Source organism: Lepus europaeus, chromosome 4, assembly GCF_033115175.1.
Source record: "Lepus europaeus isolate LE1 chromosome 4, mLepTim1.pri, whole genome shotgun sequence".
In the NCBI taxonomy this organism is placed as follows: Eukaryota; Metazoa; Chordata; class Mammalia; order Lagomorpha; family Leporidae; genus Lepus; species Lepus europaeus.
This window is the reverse complement of record NC_084830.1, coordinates 42,425,470-42,441,877: the sequence shown is the minus strand read 5'-3', so window position 1 is coordinate 42,441,877 and position 16,408 is coordinate 42,425,470. Positions and strand designations below refer to the sequence as shown.

The 16,408-nt window shown below is 46.4% G+C and overlaps 1 protein-coding gene across 6 annotated transcripts in view; it reads right to left on the bottom strand.

Moving 5' to 3' along the window:
• ANKRD46 (ankyrin repeat domain 46) overlaps window positions 1-16,408 on the bottom strand; it is a 37,388-nt gene that overhangs the window by 3,932 nt on the left and 17,048 nt on the right. For 4 of the 6 annotated variants that reach the window (XM_062188172.1, XM_062188173.1, XM_062188171.1 and 1 more), the window contains 2 exons: window positions 5,500-5,837; window positions 4,024-4,182 (listed from right to left, as the gene is read on the bottom strand). In XM_062188172.1, the coding sequence (XP_062044156.1) occupies window positions 4,024-4,182; window positions 5,500-5,810 (470 nt within the window). In that variant the 5' untranslated portion in view covers window positions 5,811-5,837. Of the gene's footprint in view, window positions 1-4,023; window positions 4,183-5,499; window positions 5,838-6,975; window positions 7,444-9,451; window positions 9,806-16,408 lie in introns of all 6 variants that reach the window. The other 2 variants (XM_062188175.1, XM_062188174.1) reach the window with 2 other exon arrangements.

Below are 16,408 nucleotides of genomic sequence, written 5' to 3'. Positions count from 1 at the left end.
GGCCATCTGCTGCTGCTTTCTCAGGTGCATTAGCCGGGAACTGGTTTGGAAGTGGAGCAGCCGGGCCTCAAACAGGTGTCCATACTACATGTCAGCATTGCAGGCAGCAGATTAATTCACCATGCCACAATGCTGGGTCCCAGCAGGCTAATTTTTTGGTTGATAATGTTGTATGGCCCATGAATGATGCTATAAATACCCAAATGGCCCTTGGCAGAAAAAAGGTCCCCACCCCTGCTCTGGAAGCTCATGAAGCTCTGCCAATCAGCAATTTCTAAAGAGCCTTTCACCAATGGAAAAGCTTTCTACTTTCCGATTCCAGCAAAATGGTGTGAGTGTGGATAATCTTTTCCTTCATTTTTAAAACACATATTTCCCCTATATTGTGTTATTCCATTTCTACAAAGTAAAAGAAAGAACTTAAACTTCAGAAAATATAAAGGAGTGGGGAAATAGTTTTCATCAATTTGATTTAAAGGCCTTTGCAAGGCTGATAGATGTTATGCTGTATCTCAAGGAATCCTAAGGGAAATGGAAAATCTTAAGAGTATAAACATTTGAAACTGCTTTATGGTCTGCTCCAGGAAAGTAATATACTAGCCAATCCCTTTAAATGCTTTCCTACTTTTTAATTGAGATATAGTCCATATACCACACAATTTATCTTTTAAAAATGTAATTCGCCTGCTGTAGTGCAGTAGGTTAATCCTCCACCTGCAGCACTGGCATCCCATATGGGCACCGGTTCTAGTCCTGGCTGCTCCACTTCCAATCTAGCTCTCTGCTATGGCCTGGGAAAGCAGTAGAAGATGGCCCAAGTGTGTGGGCCCCTGCACTCCCATGGGAGACCCAGAAGTTCCTGGCTCCTAGCTTTGGATAGGTACAGCTCCGGCCACTGTGGCCATTTGGGGAGTGAACCAGCGGAAGGAAGACCTCTCTGTCTCTCCCTCTCACTGTCTGTAACTCTACCTCTCAAATAAATTAAGAAAAAACCTATAATTCAGTAGGTTTTAGCATTTTCACAAACTTGTACAACCGTCTCCACTACCGAACTCCTCTACACTTTCATCTCCTAAGTAAGAAACTCTGCCTGCAGCAGTCACTCCTCACTGCCCTGCCCCTCTGTTCCAGGTAACCACCGAACTTCTGGCTCTTTGGATTTGCCCATTCTGGACATGTTACATAAATGGAACCATATAGCACGTGGCCCTTGTGCCAGGCTTCTCCCAAGTCACATGTTTTCAGAATTCATCCTTATGGAGGCATGTACCATTATTTTATTCCTTTTTGTGGCACAGTAACAGCCCACTGGGCGGCGAGATGATACTCTGTTCATTCATTCACTCCTCAGCTGGATTTTCAGGTGGTTTCCGTGTTTTGGCTTCTATGAATATGGCTACTATGAACGTGCCTGTCTAAGTTTCTATATGGACGTATGGTTTCAATTTCCTTTGGTATACACCTTCAAATGGAACTGCTGGGTCAGATAGTAACTCTATGTGTAACTTTTAGAGAAACTGCCAGCCTGTTTTCCACCATGGGTGAATGACTTTCTATACCCACCAGCAATATCTGAGGGTTCTTAATTTCTCCATGTTCTCCATAACAGCTGTCATGGTCTGCCTTTTCGATTAAAGCCACACTGGGCGCTGTGAGCTGGTACTTCATTGGCTTTAATCTGCATTTTCTTAATGGCACTGCTGTTAAACTTTTAAATTAAATTTTCAAGTACGGCATTTCTACCAAGATAGTGAACTTGTGGTGAAGTAAGTTCCTACCTTATGCCTCATGACAGGCATAAGATAGGGTAACTAGGTAATAAAAATATTAATAATTTAATTTTTGAAGAAGTGGTTTTATATAATGCTGTAAATAATCTGCATTTTCACCCAGACGCGAAATGCCAAGAAACAGGAATCAATATTTCCTACTGAGCTCCTTAAACAACTTATGACTTCTAAGTTAATAAGTGACTAAAAAACAAAGCCAAAAATGTGTTTCTGATAAAGAAGTGCTGAGAAACTGGTTATGAATAAAATAAGGGGGGCCAGCATGGTGGGTAAAGCCGCTGCCTGCAATGCCAGCATCCCGTTTGGCACAGTTTGAGTCCTAGCTGCTTTACTTCCCATCCAGCTTCCTGCTAATGTGCCTGAGAAAGCACTGGAAGACAGTCCGAGTGCTTGGGCCTCCGCATCCACGTGGGAGACCAGGAAGAAGCTCCTGGCTCCTGGCTTTGGTCTGGACCAACCCATTGCAACCATTTGGGGAATGAACCAGTGGACAGGATCTCTATATATATATCTCTGAATTTCAAATAAATCTTTTTAAAAAAAATATTCATTGTATTTATTTGAAAGAGTTACAGAGAGAGTAGATAGAGAGAAAGAGCTTTTCCAACCGCTGGTTCACTCCCCAAATGATTGCAACAGCCAGAGCTGAGCTGATCCGAAGCTAGGAGCCAGGAGCCTTCTCCAGGTCACTCACGTGGGTGCAGGGGCCCAAGGACTTGGGCCATCTTCTACTGCTTTCTCAGGCCACAGCAGAAAGCTGGGTCAGAAGAAGAGCAGTCGGTATTCGAACCGGCACCCACATGGGATGCTGGCACTACAGGCTGGGCTTTCACCCACTGCACCATAGCGCCGGCCCCTCAAATAAATCTTTTTAAAAAATAAAAAATAAATAAATAGAGCAAGAAAAAATATACTCTTGAACATTTTTCATGGTAAAGCTTAATGTAATTTAGTATTACTTTCCATTTTATAGAAAAATGAAAATAAATGTCAATTTATTTTAGAGAAACATGAAGTTATTTGTAACAGTTCAATATTACTAAAATGCTTACGGGCATCCTGTCGATCCCAAGTACACCATGAGGAAGGAGGGCTTGCAAGTGCATCTCTGACTTCCTGCTCATTTTATTTCTCTGCCGGCTGTCAGTGATCACTCATGAGAAGCAAGCAACATTTTAGCAATAAAATTCTAGATTTCTTTAGGACAGGAATAATGCTTCAAAGTATCCAAACAAATAGGCCTGTCCTCAAAAGTACAATTCATGGCACCCAAGGAGCACACCAGCCAGCATACAAAGGAGGAGAGAAGCAACCACGGTACAAAGCAATCAAATGCAACAAGAGCAATGAAAAGAAGTGGATTTGGAGCTCACAAAAACAAGGATCCCAACGAGGATCCTCAACAGTCTACGTGATCCTGAATTCACGTGCGGATCAGTCAGCTACTGGGTCGTCACCTGATGCAGGCCCCTGTTTGTTCTACTCAACTGCCACCTGACGCTTCGGGAAGAGATGATAGCAGCCTTTTGCCCCACGTGTATAATCTGGAAGGCTGAAGCTCCACGGCAGTCAACCAAGCCCAGTGCGTAAAACTAGTCTGGCCTATTGACATCACCTGTTGAGCCGTGGAGGCCGCGAGAAAAGATGGCCTGCCACCTTTTCAGAATTGCCTGAACTGTGTTCCCCAGCGCTCCTGGACGAAAATGGATAAAGGACTTCAGACCCTGTCAGCCCTGACATCTTAGCCTCAGTTACTCACAGGAGCCCAAATTCCTTCCGGTCCAACCCGTGGGAAAGTCACTTTCCTCTATGTTACCAACAGTCTGTGCTAATCCTGTTTCTCAGCACTTGAGACTACCTTTCTGGTCATTTCTGTATTGTCCAAGTTTCCAGTCTTACTTGCATTCGATTCATTTTTTTGAAACTCCTTCCTTCCTGTGGTCTGTACTTAAAATTCTCTATCTCCCGTTTCCCTCCCTCAGACTCAGCTCTGAAACCCACACAGCCGGTGGCTGATAGAACACTACGTGGATGTGGGGACGCAGTATTTCTGCTAACAGCTTCTCAGCTGTGATCTCTCAAGTGTGCTCTGAAGCCATAAGGACCTTTCTATCAAGTTCAAAGGCCATCAGAAACCGGCCCTTGAGAGCAAACGAGCACAAAGTTCACAGGGCCAGCACAGAGGACCCGGCCGGGACAAGCGGCGTGCTCCTTAACATTCCGTCTCAGGTACCTTTCGCTCTCCGCGGTTTGCATGGTCTCCAGTTTTGAGTGTGTTCCCCTGTTAAATCCTTTCACTTCTTGTTCTTCCAAAGACTCCAGCAATCGGATGACATCTTTATTCACTCCCCTGCGCTTTGCCAGCACTAAGGGAGTAGCACCTTGGTGGTTGCTAAAACAAAAGTAAAAATAGAGAGGCCATGATAGCAGTTCCACCATATTGTTAGTACCTGTTAGTATAGGTCTCAGCAAAACAGGGACGGGCCTGCTACCTCAGAGTAAAACACAAAGCAGAGCCAAAGTCCAAGCCAGAAGTTGAATTTTTCATTAACTTTTTTTTCCTTCCAAGGAAAAGGAAAAAGAGAATATGCAGGTAAAAGAGTGGACAAACGACAATAAACAGAAGAGCACCTTCTCAGATTAATTGGAAAGTCCAGTTCTGGATTCACTCTTATCTGACATTTATATTTTATGGGAAAGTATATGTAAACAAAGGCCAAGAATGTAAAAAAGAAAGAAAAAAAAAAAAAGAAAGAACCAAAGAAGCCTCTTTGGTTCGCTGCTATTTAACACGAATCACAGAAGAGAACCCAAATCACACTGAATGCTGTTGTCCTGTGGCAACAGAACCATTCACAGGCTGAGGACCCCTTCTCTGAAATGCTGGGGACAGAGCTGCCTCGGCTTTTGGGACATTTGCATACACTTTACTGGTGGAGTAGACCTGATGCTAAAATTCAAAATGTGAATGCTTCAAAAATGTGAAACTTGGGCCCCATGTTGGCCCTGTAATTTGGAGCATTCCAGACGTCTGCCGTGCAGCTATATCGTCTTATCGGATCCAGGGCCACTGCAGCGCTACAATAAATGAGGACGGCATAGAGCGGTAACTGAGAGGCCGAGCTCAGTTTTAGAGATGACCTGAACCTTTCCCACTCAAGGACTGCGTATCGGCAACACAAACAAACAAACAAAACCCCATGACTTCCTCAGATTGTCCAGTCTAAAAAGGACTCTGGACCCCAGAGGGTTATGAAGCTGCTATATTATGTGACAGAAGGCACGCAGGCTTTGGAGTCCTGGAACCAGTTTCAAATTCCAGTCTGTCACCTACAAGCTGTGTGAGCTTTGTGATATTATTTAACTCTTCTTGTGTGGACTAACTCCTCTGTCAAGGGAAGGTAACACCTCCCACAAGAGTACTCATTCTGGAGGCTAAGTGAGTTGACATAGCCAACACAGTCCCGCCCATGGGGTTCTAACAAACCTGAGCCTTACACTACACTTTTAATGAGCAGAAACCGGCCACTGTCTTCACAGAAAAACTTATACCTAAAATCAGTGCTGTGTTCACCTGTCTGACAAGGTTTCACCATCTTCAATGCCTTTTGGAGCTTGTCAGTACAAACCGATCAGTGAGGAAACACAGTCAATGGACTCTGAGATGAGACAACAGTTGAGGGACTGATGGGAACCACAGAGGACTTACCAAATATCAATTTTGAGTCCATTGGAAACTAAGAACTGGATGGTATCCACATGGCCACAGAGGTGCAGCGCTGTGTTTCCTTGGTAATCTGTGGCCAGAAGGTCAGCACCGAATTTGTGCAACAACTGGCAGATGTCCACGTTGCCCCGGGCTGCTGCGAGGTGCAGGCCCGTTCGGCCCCTGCTGTCACGGATATTTGGGTCAAAGCCACTTTCCAGAAGCCTCTTGGAATAATTGAAGTCTCCGTCAATACACGCTTGTAGCAAAGGTACATTCGTCTGAGAAGAATCATTAACAAAAACGTAGGACATTGTTCTGATGTGGCAGATGGACTATGCCTGTAATGAAACAGGAGGTGAGTGAGAGCTGAGGAAGCCAAGCTAAGCCCGGAGAGTACAGCACTTACAAAAGCACAATTTCTTATCCTTCTTGGCCTCCTGCCTCTAATAAATGATGTTACCAAACCCAGATAGTTTCATATATTTTATTTTCCATTGAAGTGTTTTATTTTCATCACATCTGCTAAGTCAAAATTGCAAGTAAATTTACTGTAAAGCTCTCTCTTGGTTTTCACCATGTCAAACGATCAGATATTTTTAGGTAGGGGTGGGCATCTGGGGCTGTGGTTATGTCCCTGCCTGAGATGCCCACGTGTTGTGGACCAGCAGGCTGAAGATCTCGCTCTCTCTCTCTCTGCCTTTGAAATAAAGTAATAGGATAAATTTTAAAACAGGTTATCACTGCTTAGATAAGTTTACAGAACTGTCAGAAGACACATAATCTGTTCTTTAATCTTCAAAAAATTACATTTATATGAATGCTACTGCTCACAGGAATTCCTGTTTAACACAAAGTCATTCCTTTCCATATATTTGCTTCTCCTTGTTCTTCAGCTATTCTGCATGGTAAACAGAACTACCTGCATGGAAAAAAATCAAACAACTTGCTGTCAGTACGGACCTGCCAGAACACTGTGTTTGCAGCCTAAATTTCAAGTGCTCATAGAAAGAGGAAAGCCAAAGTAACAAACTGAATTTAAAACTTGGAAATATTAAGAAGCCAATTCAGATTATCCTTCTTTTTATAATATTAATCCTATTGTGCCGTGCCTTGTGGCTATCTCATTATGTGGTTTTGCCAAGACGTGAGAGATGAAGTCTGAAGATGAGCAATGAGGAAAGGTAGTTATGCCTGGGAAGACAGAGGCAGGACATGAGCAGCAGCCTCAGCTGTGTCACCATGAGGCCTCCTGTCTCCGACTAAGCAGGCTCGCCAGTCTGCCCGCACCTCTCGCTGATACAGCCTGGCCCACCGGCATGCCTGAACTCTCAGAACACGCTGCTTTACCACAGGGCAAACAACTGGACCTCTCTCTTCTCCTTGGTTCATTAAAGAACAAGTTAAAATTTGCCAAAACAAACTTTATTAGGAAGTTGGAAAGAAAGAAGACAGGCAAAGAGAAGGGCAGAGACTGACGCAGTTTGAGGGATGGCTCCCTCTCCCTGGGAATGCAGACGCATGGTCACAGCTGGGTGGGCCCGCACAGCTCATCAGGGAAGTCTGCTTCTCGGGAACACGGCTGAAACCGGACGCCTGACCAGGCACTCTGGCGTCTGACCTCCAGGGGGTTCAGGAAGGCGTGTCTGCAGAGTCTGCTCAGCTCCCGGCCCCTGGTCCTCTCGGCCTGGCTTCTCAGCAGAGCTGCTGTCCCTGTACCCTTGGCTGTTTTCGCCGCACTATGAGGCTGCCATGGGCCTCGGTGGGAAGCAGGGGCACGGGGCTGTTAATGGACTTTATTCCATCTCCGTACACTTGACTGTCAGTGAGAGGCACCGAAGGACTGTACGCCAAGGACGTAGCACGGTCTCACAAGTCATCAGATGGACGGCTGCACAGAGGGGCGAGCCGGGAGGCAGGGGGCGCATCAGCAGGCAGTGTCACAGCCTAGGCGAGAAATGACAGGGCTGAGTCCAGGCAGTGGCAGGCAGCAGGGGGCCACTGGCCGGTAACAGAAGACACACTGAGCACAGCTTCAGAGCCAGCGGCTGCGGAGGCTGAGGAGCTGTTAAGGATGATTCCAAATAAGGGAAAAATCTGCTTACGATTACGGGTTACAGAGCTCATGGCAAAAATAAACTGCAGATTAGGCTGTTACACAACGATCACAAACCTAACTCACTGAGGAGGATCTACACGCTGGAATAACCACGACTGCTTGGTTGAGGGCAACCTCCCCATTTCTCCTACAGAAGTTGCTGGCTTGGCTCATGACAAAGACAAAGCTCTCGCAAACCTTTTCACGGAGAACATACCAGCTATCAAGCGCTTTTCAAGAGACAGTGTGTTTGGCTAAATTCTGCAAGAACAGATAGGATTCACACACAGCTACGAGTGCCTGTGGTTTGCAGGCCGGTCTCTGACTGCGGGCTCAGGGCGAACACGGGCCTGTCTGTCTGTTTTTCAGGTGAGAAGCAGTGCAGTGTTTCTGTCAGCCACTCTGTGTCCTTGAGAAACTGCTGACCTTACCCTCACATCTAACGAGCCGGGCGACAGACGACGTTCTTCATCCTGATCAAGCACTGAATCTGCAAACCACAGTGCACTGGAGGTCTCACGCGCGGCGAGGAAGCCCACGGCAGAGAACACTCCGTCAGCCTTGAGATTAGATCTCTCCTCCAGCGGTCGCCCGCCCAGCAGTTTCTCTGAGTTCTTCAGAAGCCTTCGCGAAAACACCCAGCAACGGGCTGGCAGGAAGCGCAGTGCCAACAGGGGGCGGGGAGGGGGGCGTGAAGAAGAACCTGTCGCTCTATGGAGTTGAGACAGGCCGGGGACCACAGATGCTCTGCAGGGCACCCGTGGGTGAGGCCCAGTCGGGCACCCGCAAGCGCTGCGGCGGCGGGCGGACGAGCAGAGGGGCTCCCTGAGGAGCTGCTCGCGGGCCAGCATGGCACGGGCACAAAGACCAAAGGGGAAGGATCAACTGCGTGCCATCCGCGGAGCACAGACCGGACTCTGAAACTCACTCACTGTTTGGAATTCAGAACGCATAGTTTTCACATTATGAATGGAGGCTAGATTCCAGACTAGTCCACAGAAGCACTTTTTAGAAATGAAATACTATTCATAACGGGGGACGAAGTAAAAGCAGCCAAGACTTCTATTTAAACCACATAGGGTACAGTTAAGAAAGACTATTTCTAATCTATCTCGGATGCTGGTATTTAAATCTGAGACTGTCCCCTCCTTTTCCGCATGCAGGAAAGTCAAGCCGCGGTCCTTTCCACAGGGCCTGCCCCTCCAGATCCGCGGTGCTGCCCCTGCCTGATTTCGCTGGGGCCTGCTCAGGCCACACCTCTGTGCACAGGCAGAGCCCACAAGTACCCTGTGTGCCCTCTTGGCTCCTTCCCAGAGGGACCCAACCACTCGAGCCATCACCTGCTGGCTAACGTACTTCCCAGGAAGTACAACTACTTGAGCCATTACCTGCTGCCTCGTGGGTGTGCATCAGCAGGAAGTTGGAACTGGAAGCAGAGCTGGGACTTGAACCCAGGTTCTCCAGTATGGGATGTGAGTGTTCCAAGCGGCATCCTAACCACTTACCAAATGTCTACCCCAAGATTTTTTAAGTTAAACTGGAGATAGTTGCAGATTCCCATGTACTGGTAGGAAATAATACACAGAGATCCTGTGTACCCTTCACCCAGCTGCCCCCAGTGGAAACTTCTTGCAGAACTAAGGTCAACATCACGACCAGAATACTGACATCAAGATACCGACGATCACCACAGCCAGAAGGAGCACTCGTATGTTACCCTTTTACAGCCACGCCCACTTCCCTCCAACCCCACCTTTTATCCCCAGAATCCACTACTTTCTCTTCCATGTCTGCAATTCTGTCACTTCAACATTGTTGCATAAATGGAACCTTTTGGGATTGGCTTTTTTTACTCACCAGAATTCTTTGGAGACCCACCCAGGTGGTCATGGGTAGCATAATCTGTCCTTTTTATTGCTGAGCAACGTTCCACAGTATGGAACAGTTCACCTACTAAAGGACACCTGGCTGTCTCCGGGTTTTGTGTGCAGATTTTCATGTGAGTTTAAGTGCTCGTTTTTCTGGGACAAATGGTCAGGAGTGGATGGCTGAGTTTTCCGAAGAGTCTGAGTAGAAGACTGAGCTTGAAGGGGCCTACTATCCCCCGTGCCGAAAAGCACGCACGACCACCTCTGGAGTCATCGTGTGGTGTCAGGTTATTCATGGAAGAGCTTGTAGGGCCAGGCGTTTGGAAAGGGACCAGCAGACACCCTGGAATCCACCAAAGTGACTGTTTAATGAGAACCATTCCACAAGCAGAGTGAGACGCACCAGTAGGAATGCGAGCAGTGAACCAGTAGCTGTCAAGACTCAACAGGGGGCTGGGTCCCCTCCCCAGTGAAGGCTGCTGTTAGAGGTGGGGAGGAGATGTGATAGAGATGGACCACCCCCCCCAGGGGAGGTGACTTTCCCACTGCTGACAGCCCTCAGGAGGGTGTGGCTACTGCACCCAGCATGCGTCTGCAGCTGCACCCCCTGGGTCTGTGCCCCAGCTCACCTGCGTACTATCCCTGTAACAGGCACCCAGTAAGTAACAATTCTCACCCTTCCCAGGTTGAGCCCCGTCCCCTGCTGTTCTCAACAGAGCCTGAATAAAGCACGGCTTGCCCTGGTTAACAGAGCCATTCCTGGCAGTGGGGTGACACCTAGTGGGCGGGGAAGACTTTCTGGAAAGAGAAAGAACTGGTTCCTGGAGGAGGGAAAAACCCACGGGGCCCAGGGCTCGCACAGTCCATCGTGGGTGCAGCCACGCCCCAGCTGGCAGGCTGGCGGCTCAGCAGCGCCTGCCCCCTGAGAGACAGCGTCTGCAGTGGCGTGTCCACGGAGTGCACAGTCCGTTGTGGGTACAGCCATGCCCCAGCTGGCACGCTGGCGGCTCAGCAGCGCCTGCCTCCTGAGAGACAGCGTCTGCAGTGGCGTGTCCACGGAGTGCACAGTCCGTCGTGGGTACAGCCACGCCCCAGCTGGCACGCTGGCGGCTTAGCAGCGCCTGCCTCCTGAGAGACAGCGTCTGCAGTGGCGTGTCCACGGAGTGCACAGTCCGTCGTGGGTACAGCCACGCCCCAGCTGGCACGCTGGCGGCTCAGCAGCGCCTGCCTCCTGAGAGACAGCGTCTGCAGTGGCATGTCCACGGAGTGCACAGTCCGTCGTGGGTACAGCCACGCCCCAGCTGCCTCCTGAAAGACAGCGTCTGCAGTGGAGCGTCCACGGAGTGGCTCGGAGGCTGACTCACTGGGACTGTTGAAAACACACCTCTGGGGCTCAGAGCTCAGGGCGCCGCCGCAGCCTACCATCCAAAGTCCTCACTCACCATTCACGGCATGCCCTGCGGCACTGCCCGAGACTCTCCACGGGGAGGGGTCGTCACTCTCTGGGATGAAGCAGCCACTGAGATCTCCGCAGCGAGCGCTTCTAACACCAAGCTGACTGTCTCAACCCAGACACACGAGGGTTTGGGGGCAGCTTTTATTGCTGACTTGATGGAAAGTTCTCATATTCTTCTACATTTGTATCTCAACTCTGCATCCTCAAACTTAGGTCACTCTATCAAAATAGCATTCTTGATGGTTAAGAACTAATACAAATGGAGAGAGGGTGGCACCATGGCACAGCGGGGTTCAGCCACCGCGTATGGCACCAGCATCCCACATCTAGCACTAGTTCGGGAAGGTGGCAGAAGATGGTACTTGGGCCCTTGCCACACATGTGGGAGACCCTGATAAAGTCCCAGACTCCTGGCTTCAGCCTGGCCCAGCCCTGGCCATTGTGGCCATTTGGGGAGTGAATCAGCAGATAGAAGAGCTCTCTACCCCCTCCCCACCCTATCAATTTGCCTTTCAAATAAATAAATAAATCTTAAAAAAACATTATATACTGTACTTATAATTTTAAATTAGTTTTCTATATCTAATATCAATAACCAATAATTACTATTTTTGAAGAATTATTTATTTGAGAGGCAGAGACACAGAAAGAGCCAAAGAGAGATCTTCATCTTCTGGTTTACTCCCTAAATGACCACAGCAGCTGGGGCTGAGACAGGATGAAGCCAGGAGCCTGGAACTCCATCTGGGTCTCCCACCTGGATAGCAGGGGCCCCAGCATGTGGGCCATATTCAGCTGCTTCCCCAGGCTTATTAGCAGGGAGCTGGATTGGAAGTGCAGCAGCCAGGACCTGCACTGACTCTCAGATACGGGATGCTGGCGCCACAAGTAGCAGCTTAACCTGCTGCAGCACTACACCAGCCCCGTGATGTATTGTTTTTCATTGTGAAAGGTGATTGTGAAAGGTAAGACTAAGTGCTATATTCTTGGTTCAAATGGACTGACTACTCTATGGCTACGTAGCAATTCTGGTCAGACAGCAATGCACCATACACTTGAGCAAAATGCAAGGGGAGATACTCTGTCAAATCTTTGTTGCCTATACTCTCCACTGTCAAAGACACACTAAACCAAGAAAATGAATGATGCACAGTAAATGGAACCTCTAAATCTGGATTCTCTAGACCTCATTTGGTTATTCTTATCCATCTAAAAGCATACAGTTGCAAGACACAAAATAATCTCAAAGAACCAAAAGCACGAACTTCCAATTAAGTCATTAACTGTTAACTGCCAGTATTTTGGAATTACTGCTCTAAAACCTAAGCTCTGAACACATGCTCAAATGTTGGGCAAGGAAAAAGGCCGAGAACAAAAGGAATCTAGCTGTGAGAAAGAACATTAACAACAACTGAAGATCTTTCCCAAACATTAATAACACTTTTCAAAAAATATTTGAAAGGCAGAGTTACAGAGAGAAGGAGAGGGGGGAGAGAGAGAGATCTTCCATCTGGTTCACTCCCCAGTGGCAGCAATGGCTGGGCAGCACAAGCTGAAGCCAGGAGCCAGAAGCTTCTTCCAGGTCTCCCATGTGGGTAGAGGGGCCCAAGCACTTAGGCCATCTTCCACTGCTTTCCCAAGCCATAGCAGGGAGCTGGATGGGAAATGCAGCAGCCAAGACTCGAACAGGTGCCCGCATGGGATGCAGGCACTGTAGGCGGAGGCTTAACCTTCTATGCCACAGCACTGGCCCTAATAATACATTTTTTCAGCCTGCTGGTCTTCAGCAGAGGCAGAGGCTCAGTGAGGTCACCCTGCTGTACGTGGCTGAGGTCTGTAGTATTCCTAGTGAGCCCTCAGCTTCCATACAGGTCCCGAGACAGTCAGGAGAAACGGCTCAGACAACGGTCCTGCCTGCCCCTGCAGACTGCACGGTGCCAGCATGTTAATGTCTCTGGAAGTCTAGACACAGGAGAATCCAATAATTCTTTCCTGAACGTACACTCAACTAAGTGCACTGTCACAGGATTTTAAAAGTAATACTTTTTCTTATATTTCTCCAGTGCTTTGAAAAAAGTTTTAGAAAATAAATGGGGGCCAGCATTGTGGCATAGCAGGTAAAGCCTCTGCCTGCAATGTCAGCCTTCCATTTGGGTGCAGGTTTGTGTCCTGGCTGCTCCACTTCCGATCCAGCTCCTGCTAATGGCCAGGGAAAGCAGTGGAAGATGGTCCAAGTGCTTGGGCCCCCACACCAATGTGAGATGCCGGATGAAACTCCTGGCTCCTGGCTCCTGGCTTCAGCCTGGCCTAGCCTTGGTTGTTGTGGCCATTTGGGAATGAACCAGCAGATGGAAGATCTGTCTCTGTCTCTCCCCCACCCCTGTAACTCTTTCAAATAAATAAATTTTTAAAAAAGAAGATAAAGATGAACAAAAGAAGAAAATAAAATTATAAATAATCCCACCAACTACAATTAACTATTAGTAATATTTTGGTGCTATGTACCTCTAGCTTTCTCCCCCCATAATAAATGCTATATTTAATCCATACCATATATATCAATGCTAAGCTTTCTTATCTACTACACCGCAAACACCCTTCCAAGTTACCAGCGTTATATAACGATTTTCAACGGTTGTAGAGTATGCCTTCTTCACACATATGTACCACAGTTTTTTTTTACCGAATTCCTTAGCACATTAAAATGAATGTGTCCTATATTTTTCCTATTACATAAATTCAAACTCACTGACATTTTAAGCCAATCAAAATGTAGACAATCTAGGGGGAATTTTAAAAACTATTTTTGGCTAGATTCTGACTATTAGAATGGGATCTTCAGCAGTGTACCTGAAATAGCTGACATGGATGAAGCCGACTGTAACATAGGGCTATGGAACGGGTCCCATTTCCTCATGGGTGAACAGTTTTGCTGCAATCTTGATGCGATGTCATTTTTGCTCACTATAAAACTTCCAAGATTCTGGTTTACAATTCAACTTAAACTGAGCCAGATTTAAGATTCTTTTAAACATATTTTTTAGAAGGGCTGAGGTAGTAAATTCCCAATGATTACATGGCTAGGATGCCATTTTAACCTTTGAATCATCTTTCCTAACTGAAACAAATGTAAATTGTGAATTTTACTTAGGGTTCTTCAGAAAGCAGGGCAGCAACGAAATAAAAGGGGAATTGAGAGTACCGCCCTTGCAGGGTATCCCTGTACTACGAAAACCTCTGGCGGGACAAAGTTTTTAAGTAGACCCTTCTGACTTTTACTTCCATAATATTAGGTGAAAAAGAGTAGTTTTTAGGAAGATCTGGATCCAACACAGATAGATTTTTACTTTATATCTCAATTTGTAGAGAATTCACATTCTGTGGTATTTGTTTAATTTGGCTGTGTCTAAAAATTTTTTGTCTATCAGTCTATTTCTCTATGAGACAGAAAGCAAGATTTCCTACCCAAATGTCCACGATGGCTGAGACTGGGCTGGGCCAAAGCTGGGAGCCAGAAACTCAATACAGGTGTCCCTGGTGGGTAGCAGGGCCCCACCCACTGCCACCCAGGGTGTGAGTGAGCAGGAAGCTGGAGACAGGAACAGGGGCTGGGTTATCAAATCCAAGTCTTCTGGTGGGGAAGGTGGGGGTAACCAGTGTCTCAGCTGCCAGGCCAAATGCCCACCCTTAGAATTCTTCACTTTCATTTCTTCAATACCCAGCTAGCAATTACATCAAAATTAAAACTTCATTAACACGGCAAAGATGAGGTTAACCTGGAATGTGTAAATGTGAAACAGGGAACAACCCTTCCGGAAAGTCGGGGTCATTGCATTTAAGCTCGTGTACCAATTAAAACCAGGCTAACCCAGATGACTCAGGAGAAGGTCTTAGGGTACCACCAAGCTCACCAAGAAGGACAAAGAGGATTTCTTGTCTGCAGGTCTGCTCTTAGCCGCTCAGTAACATGTGCGACAGCTGTCAAGTTTTCAGACTCCAGACACCGCTGAAGCGTTTTCCTGTAATAACTTACTCCTCACAGAAACCCTCTAAGGCAAGTACTGTCATTACCCTCATTTTATGAGTGAGAAAATCAAATTTATCCCCTAAGACTCTTTTCTTGTATAATAAATTACATGGAAGATTAAATTAGGAGAGACACTGACCTAGCTTACACATTATGATCTCCAAATTCAAAGTGAAATTTTTTAAACTGCAAAAGAATAAATATCTGGATGTGTTTCTTACTTCACAGAAGATAGTCTAGAACACATATTCTGACTTAACTCCTTGTAATCACCTCAACAAACTTTTCAAAGTGTATAAAAACAACAAAGTATTTGTAAACATCTTCTGCCGTACCGGAAGTGACTAGTTCCTGGCCTGATCATTCTCGGTATTTCTTACTGGCTGGGATACCAGCAAACACCCAAGCTTTTCTTCCTCCATCATGAAATAAAAAAAATACCAAACAGGATTTTGGATATATTTCCAACAATATTATACTATTTAATGATTATTTATTTGTATTATTAAAGCTTACTTACAATTTAAAGATATTGGTTTAAAAGAAATCAAAATCAATTGTTCACCAGTGCTTTGGACACTTGTTTTTGGATGTCTTTCAGCAGTTTCCAAAGTCTCCAGGGGCTTCCTTGCCAGGAAGTTTCCATCTTACACTCAGTGATTCCCTGATAAAGACACCAAGGAAGCAGGGGTCGTCCTGCAGCCTTTCATACACACGCTTTTGAAATAAAGTGATTTGTTTTTTAAAGTGACTTTTTTTTCCTAGCAACAACAGCACTTTCCATGGGTGCTTGGTCTAACAGTGCCACCTCGTGGCCTATCTAGACTTCAAGTTCAAGTCCAGCGTCTGGCACAGGTGTAAAAACAGAGGACCAAATTTTAATTTCTCTTTATTTCATTTCACAGTAATTATTCTAACTATGAATATGTGGGAAATCCTGAATTGCGATGAACTTAAGTTTCATTTCAAAAAAGTTTATCAAGAAAATTAATGGCATAAATATGATTCCAGATATCTAAACTTAAACTTACCTCAGCACTTAATTTACATAAAGGGCTACTTAATTAGAATTCTTGTTCACCTATTCAGCATTGGTTCAAAATACCAGTTTTTTTCCAAAATATTCCTTATTTTCTAAATTGTTTACAAAGTTTAAACTGGATCACTTCAAAGAGTTTGAAGGCACGAGATTAACTGAGTTATTACAAAAACCAACTTTTTCCATGAAAATATTAAAGCTCATTGTTTTACAAACAAGCACACGAGGAAGCAGACGGGCTGCTCCTCACCTCCAAGGTCCTAGTCCTATTCACCACTCGCAACAGAAATATAAAGTACTCATTCTTCACAGCTCTACTGTAACTGCTCCCTGTGCACACTCTAAGCTATGCGCTGACGGGTGCTGGTGTGTACTGCATCCTTCATGTGAAACATCATTCTAGCGACACAGGTGGGCGAGGGCC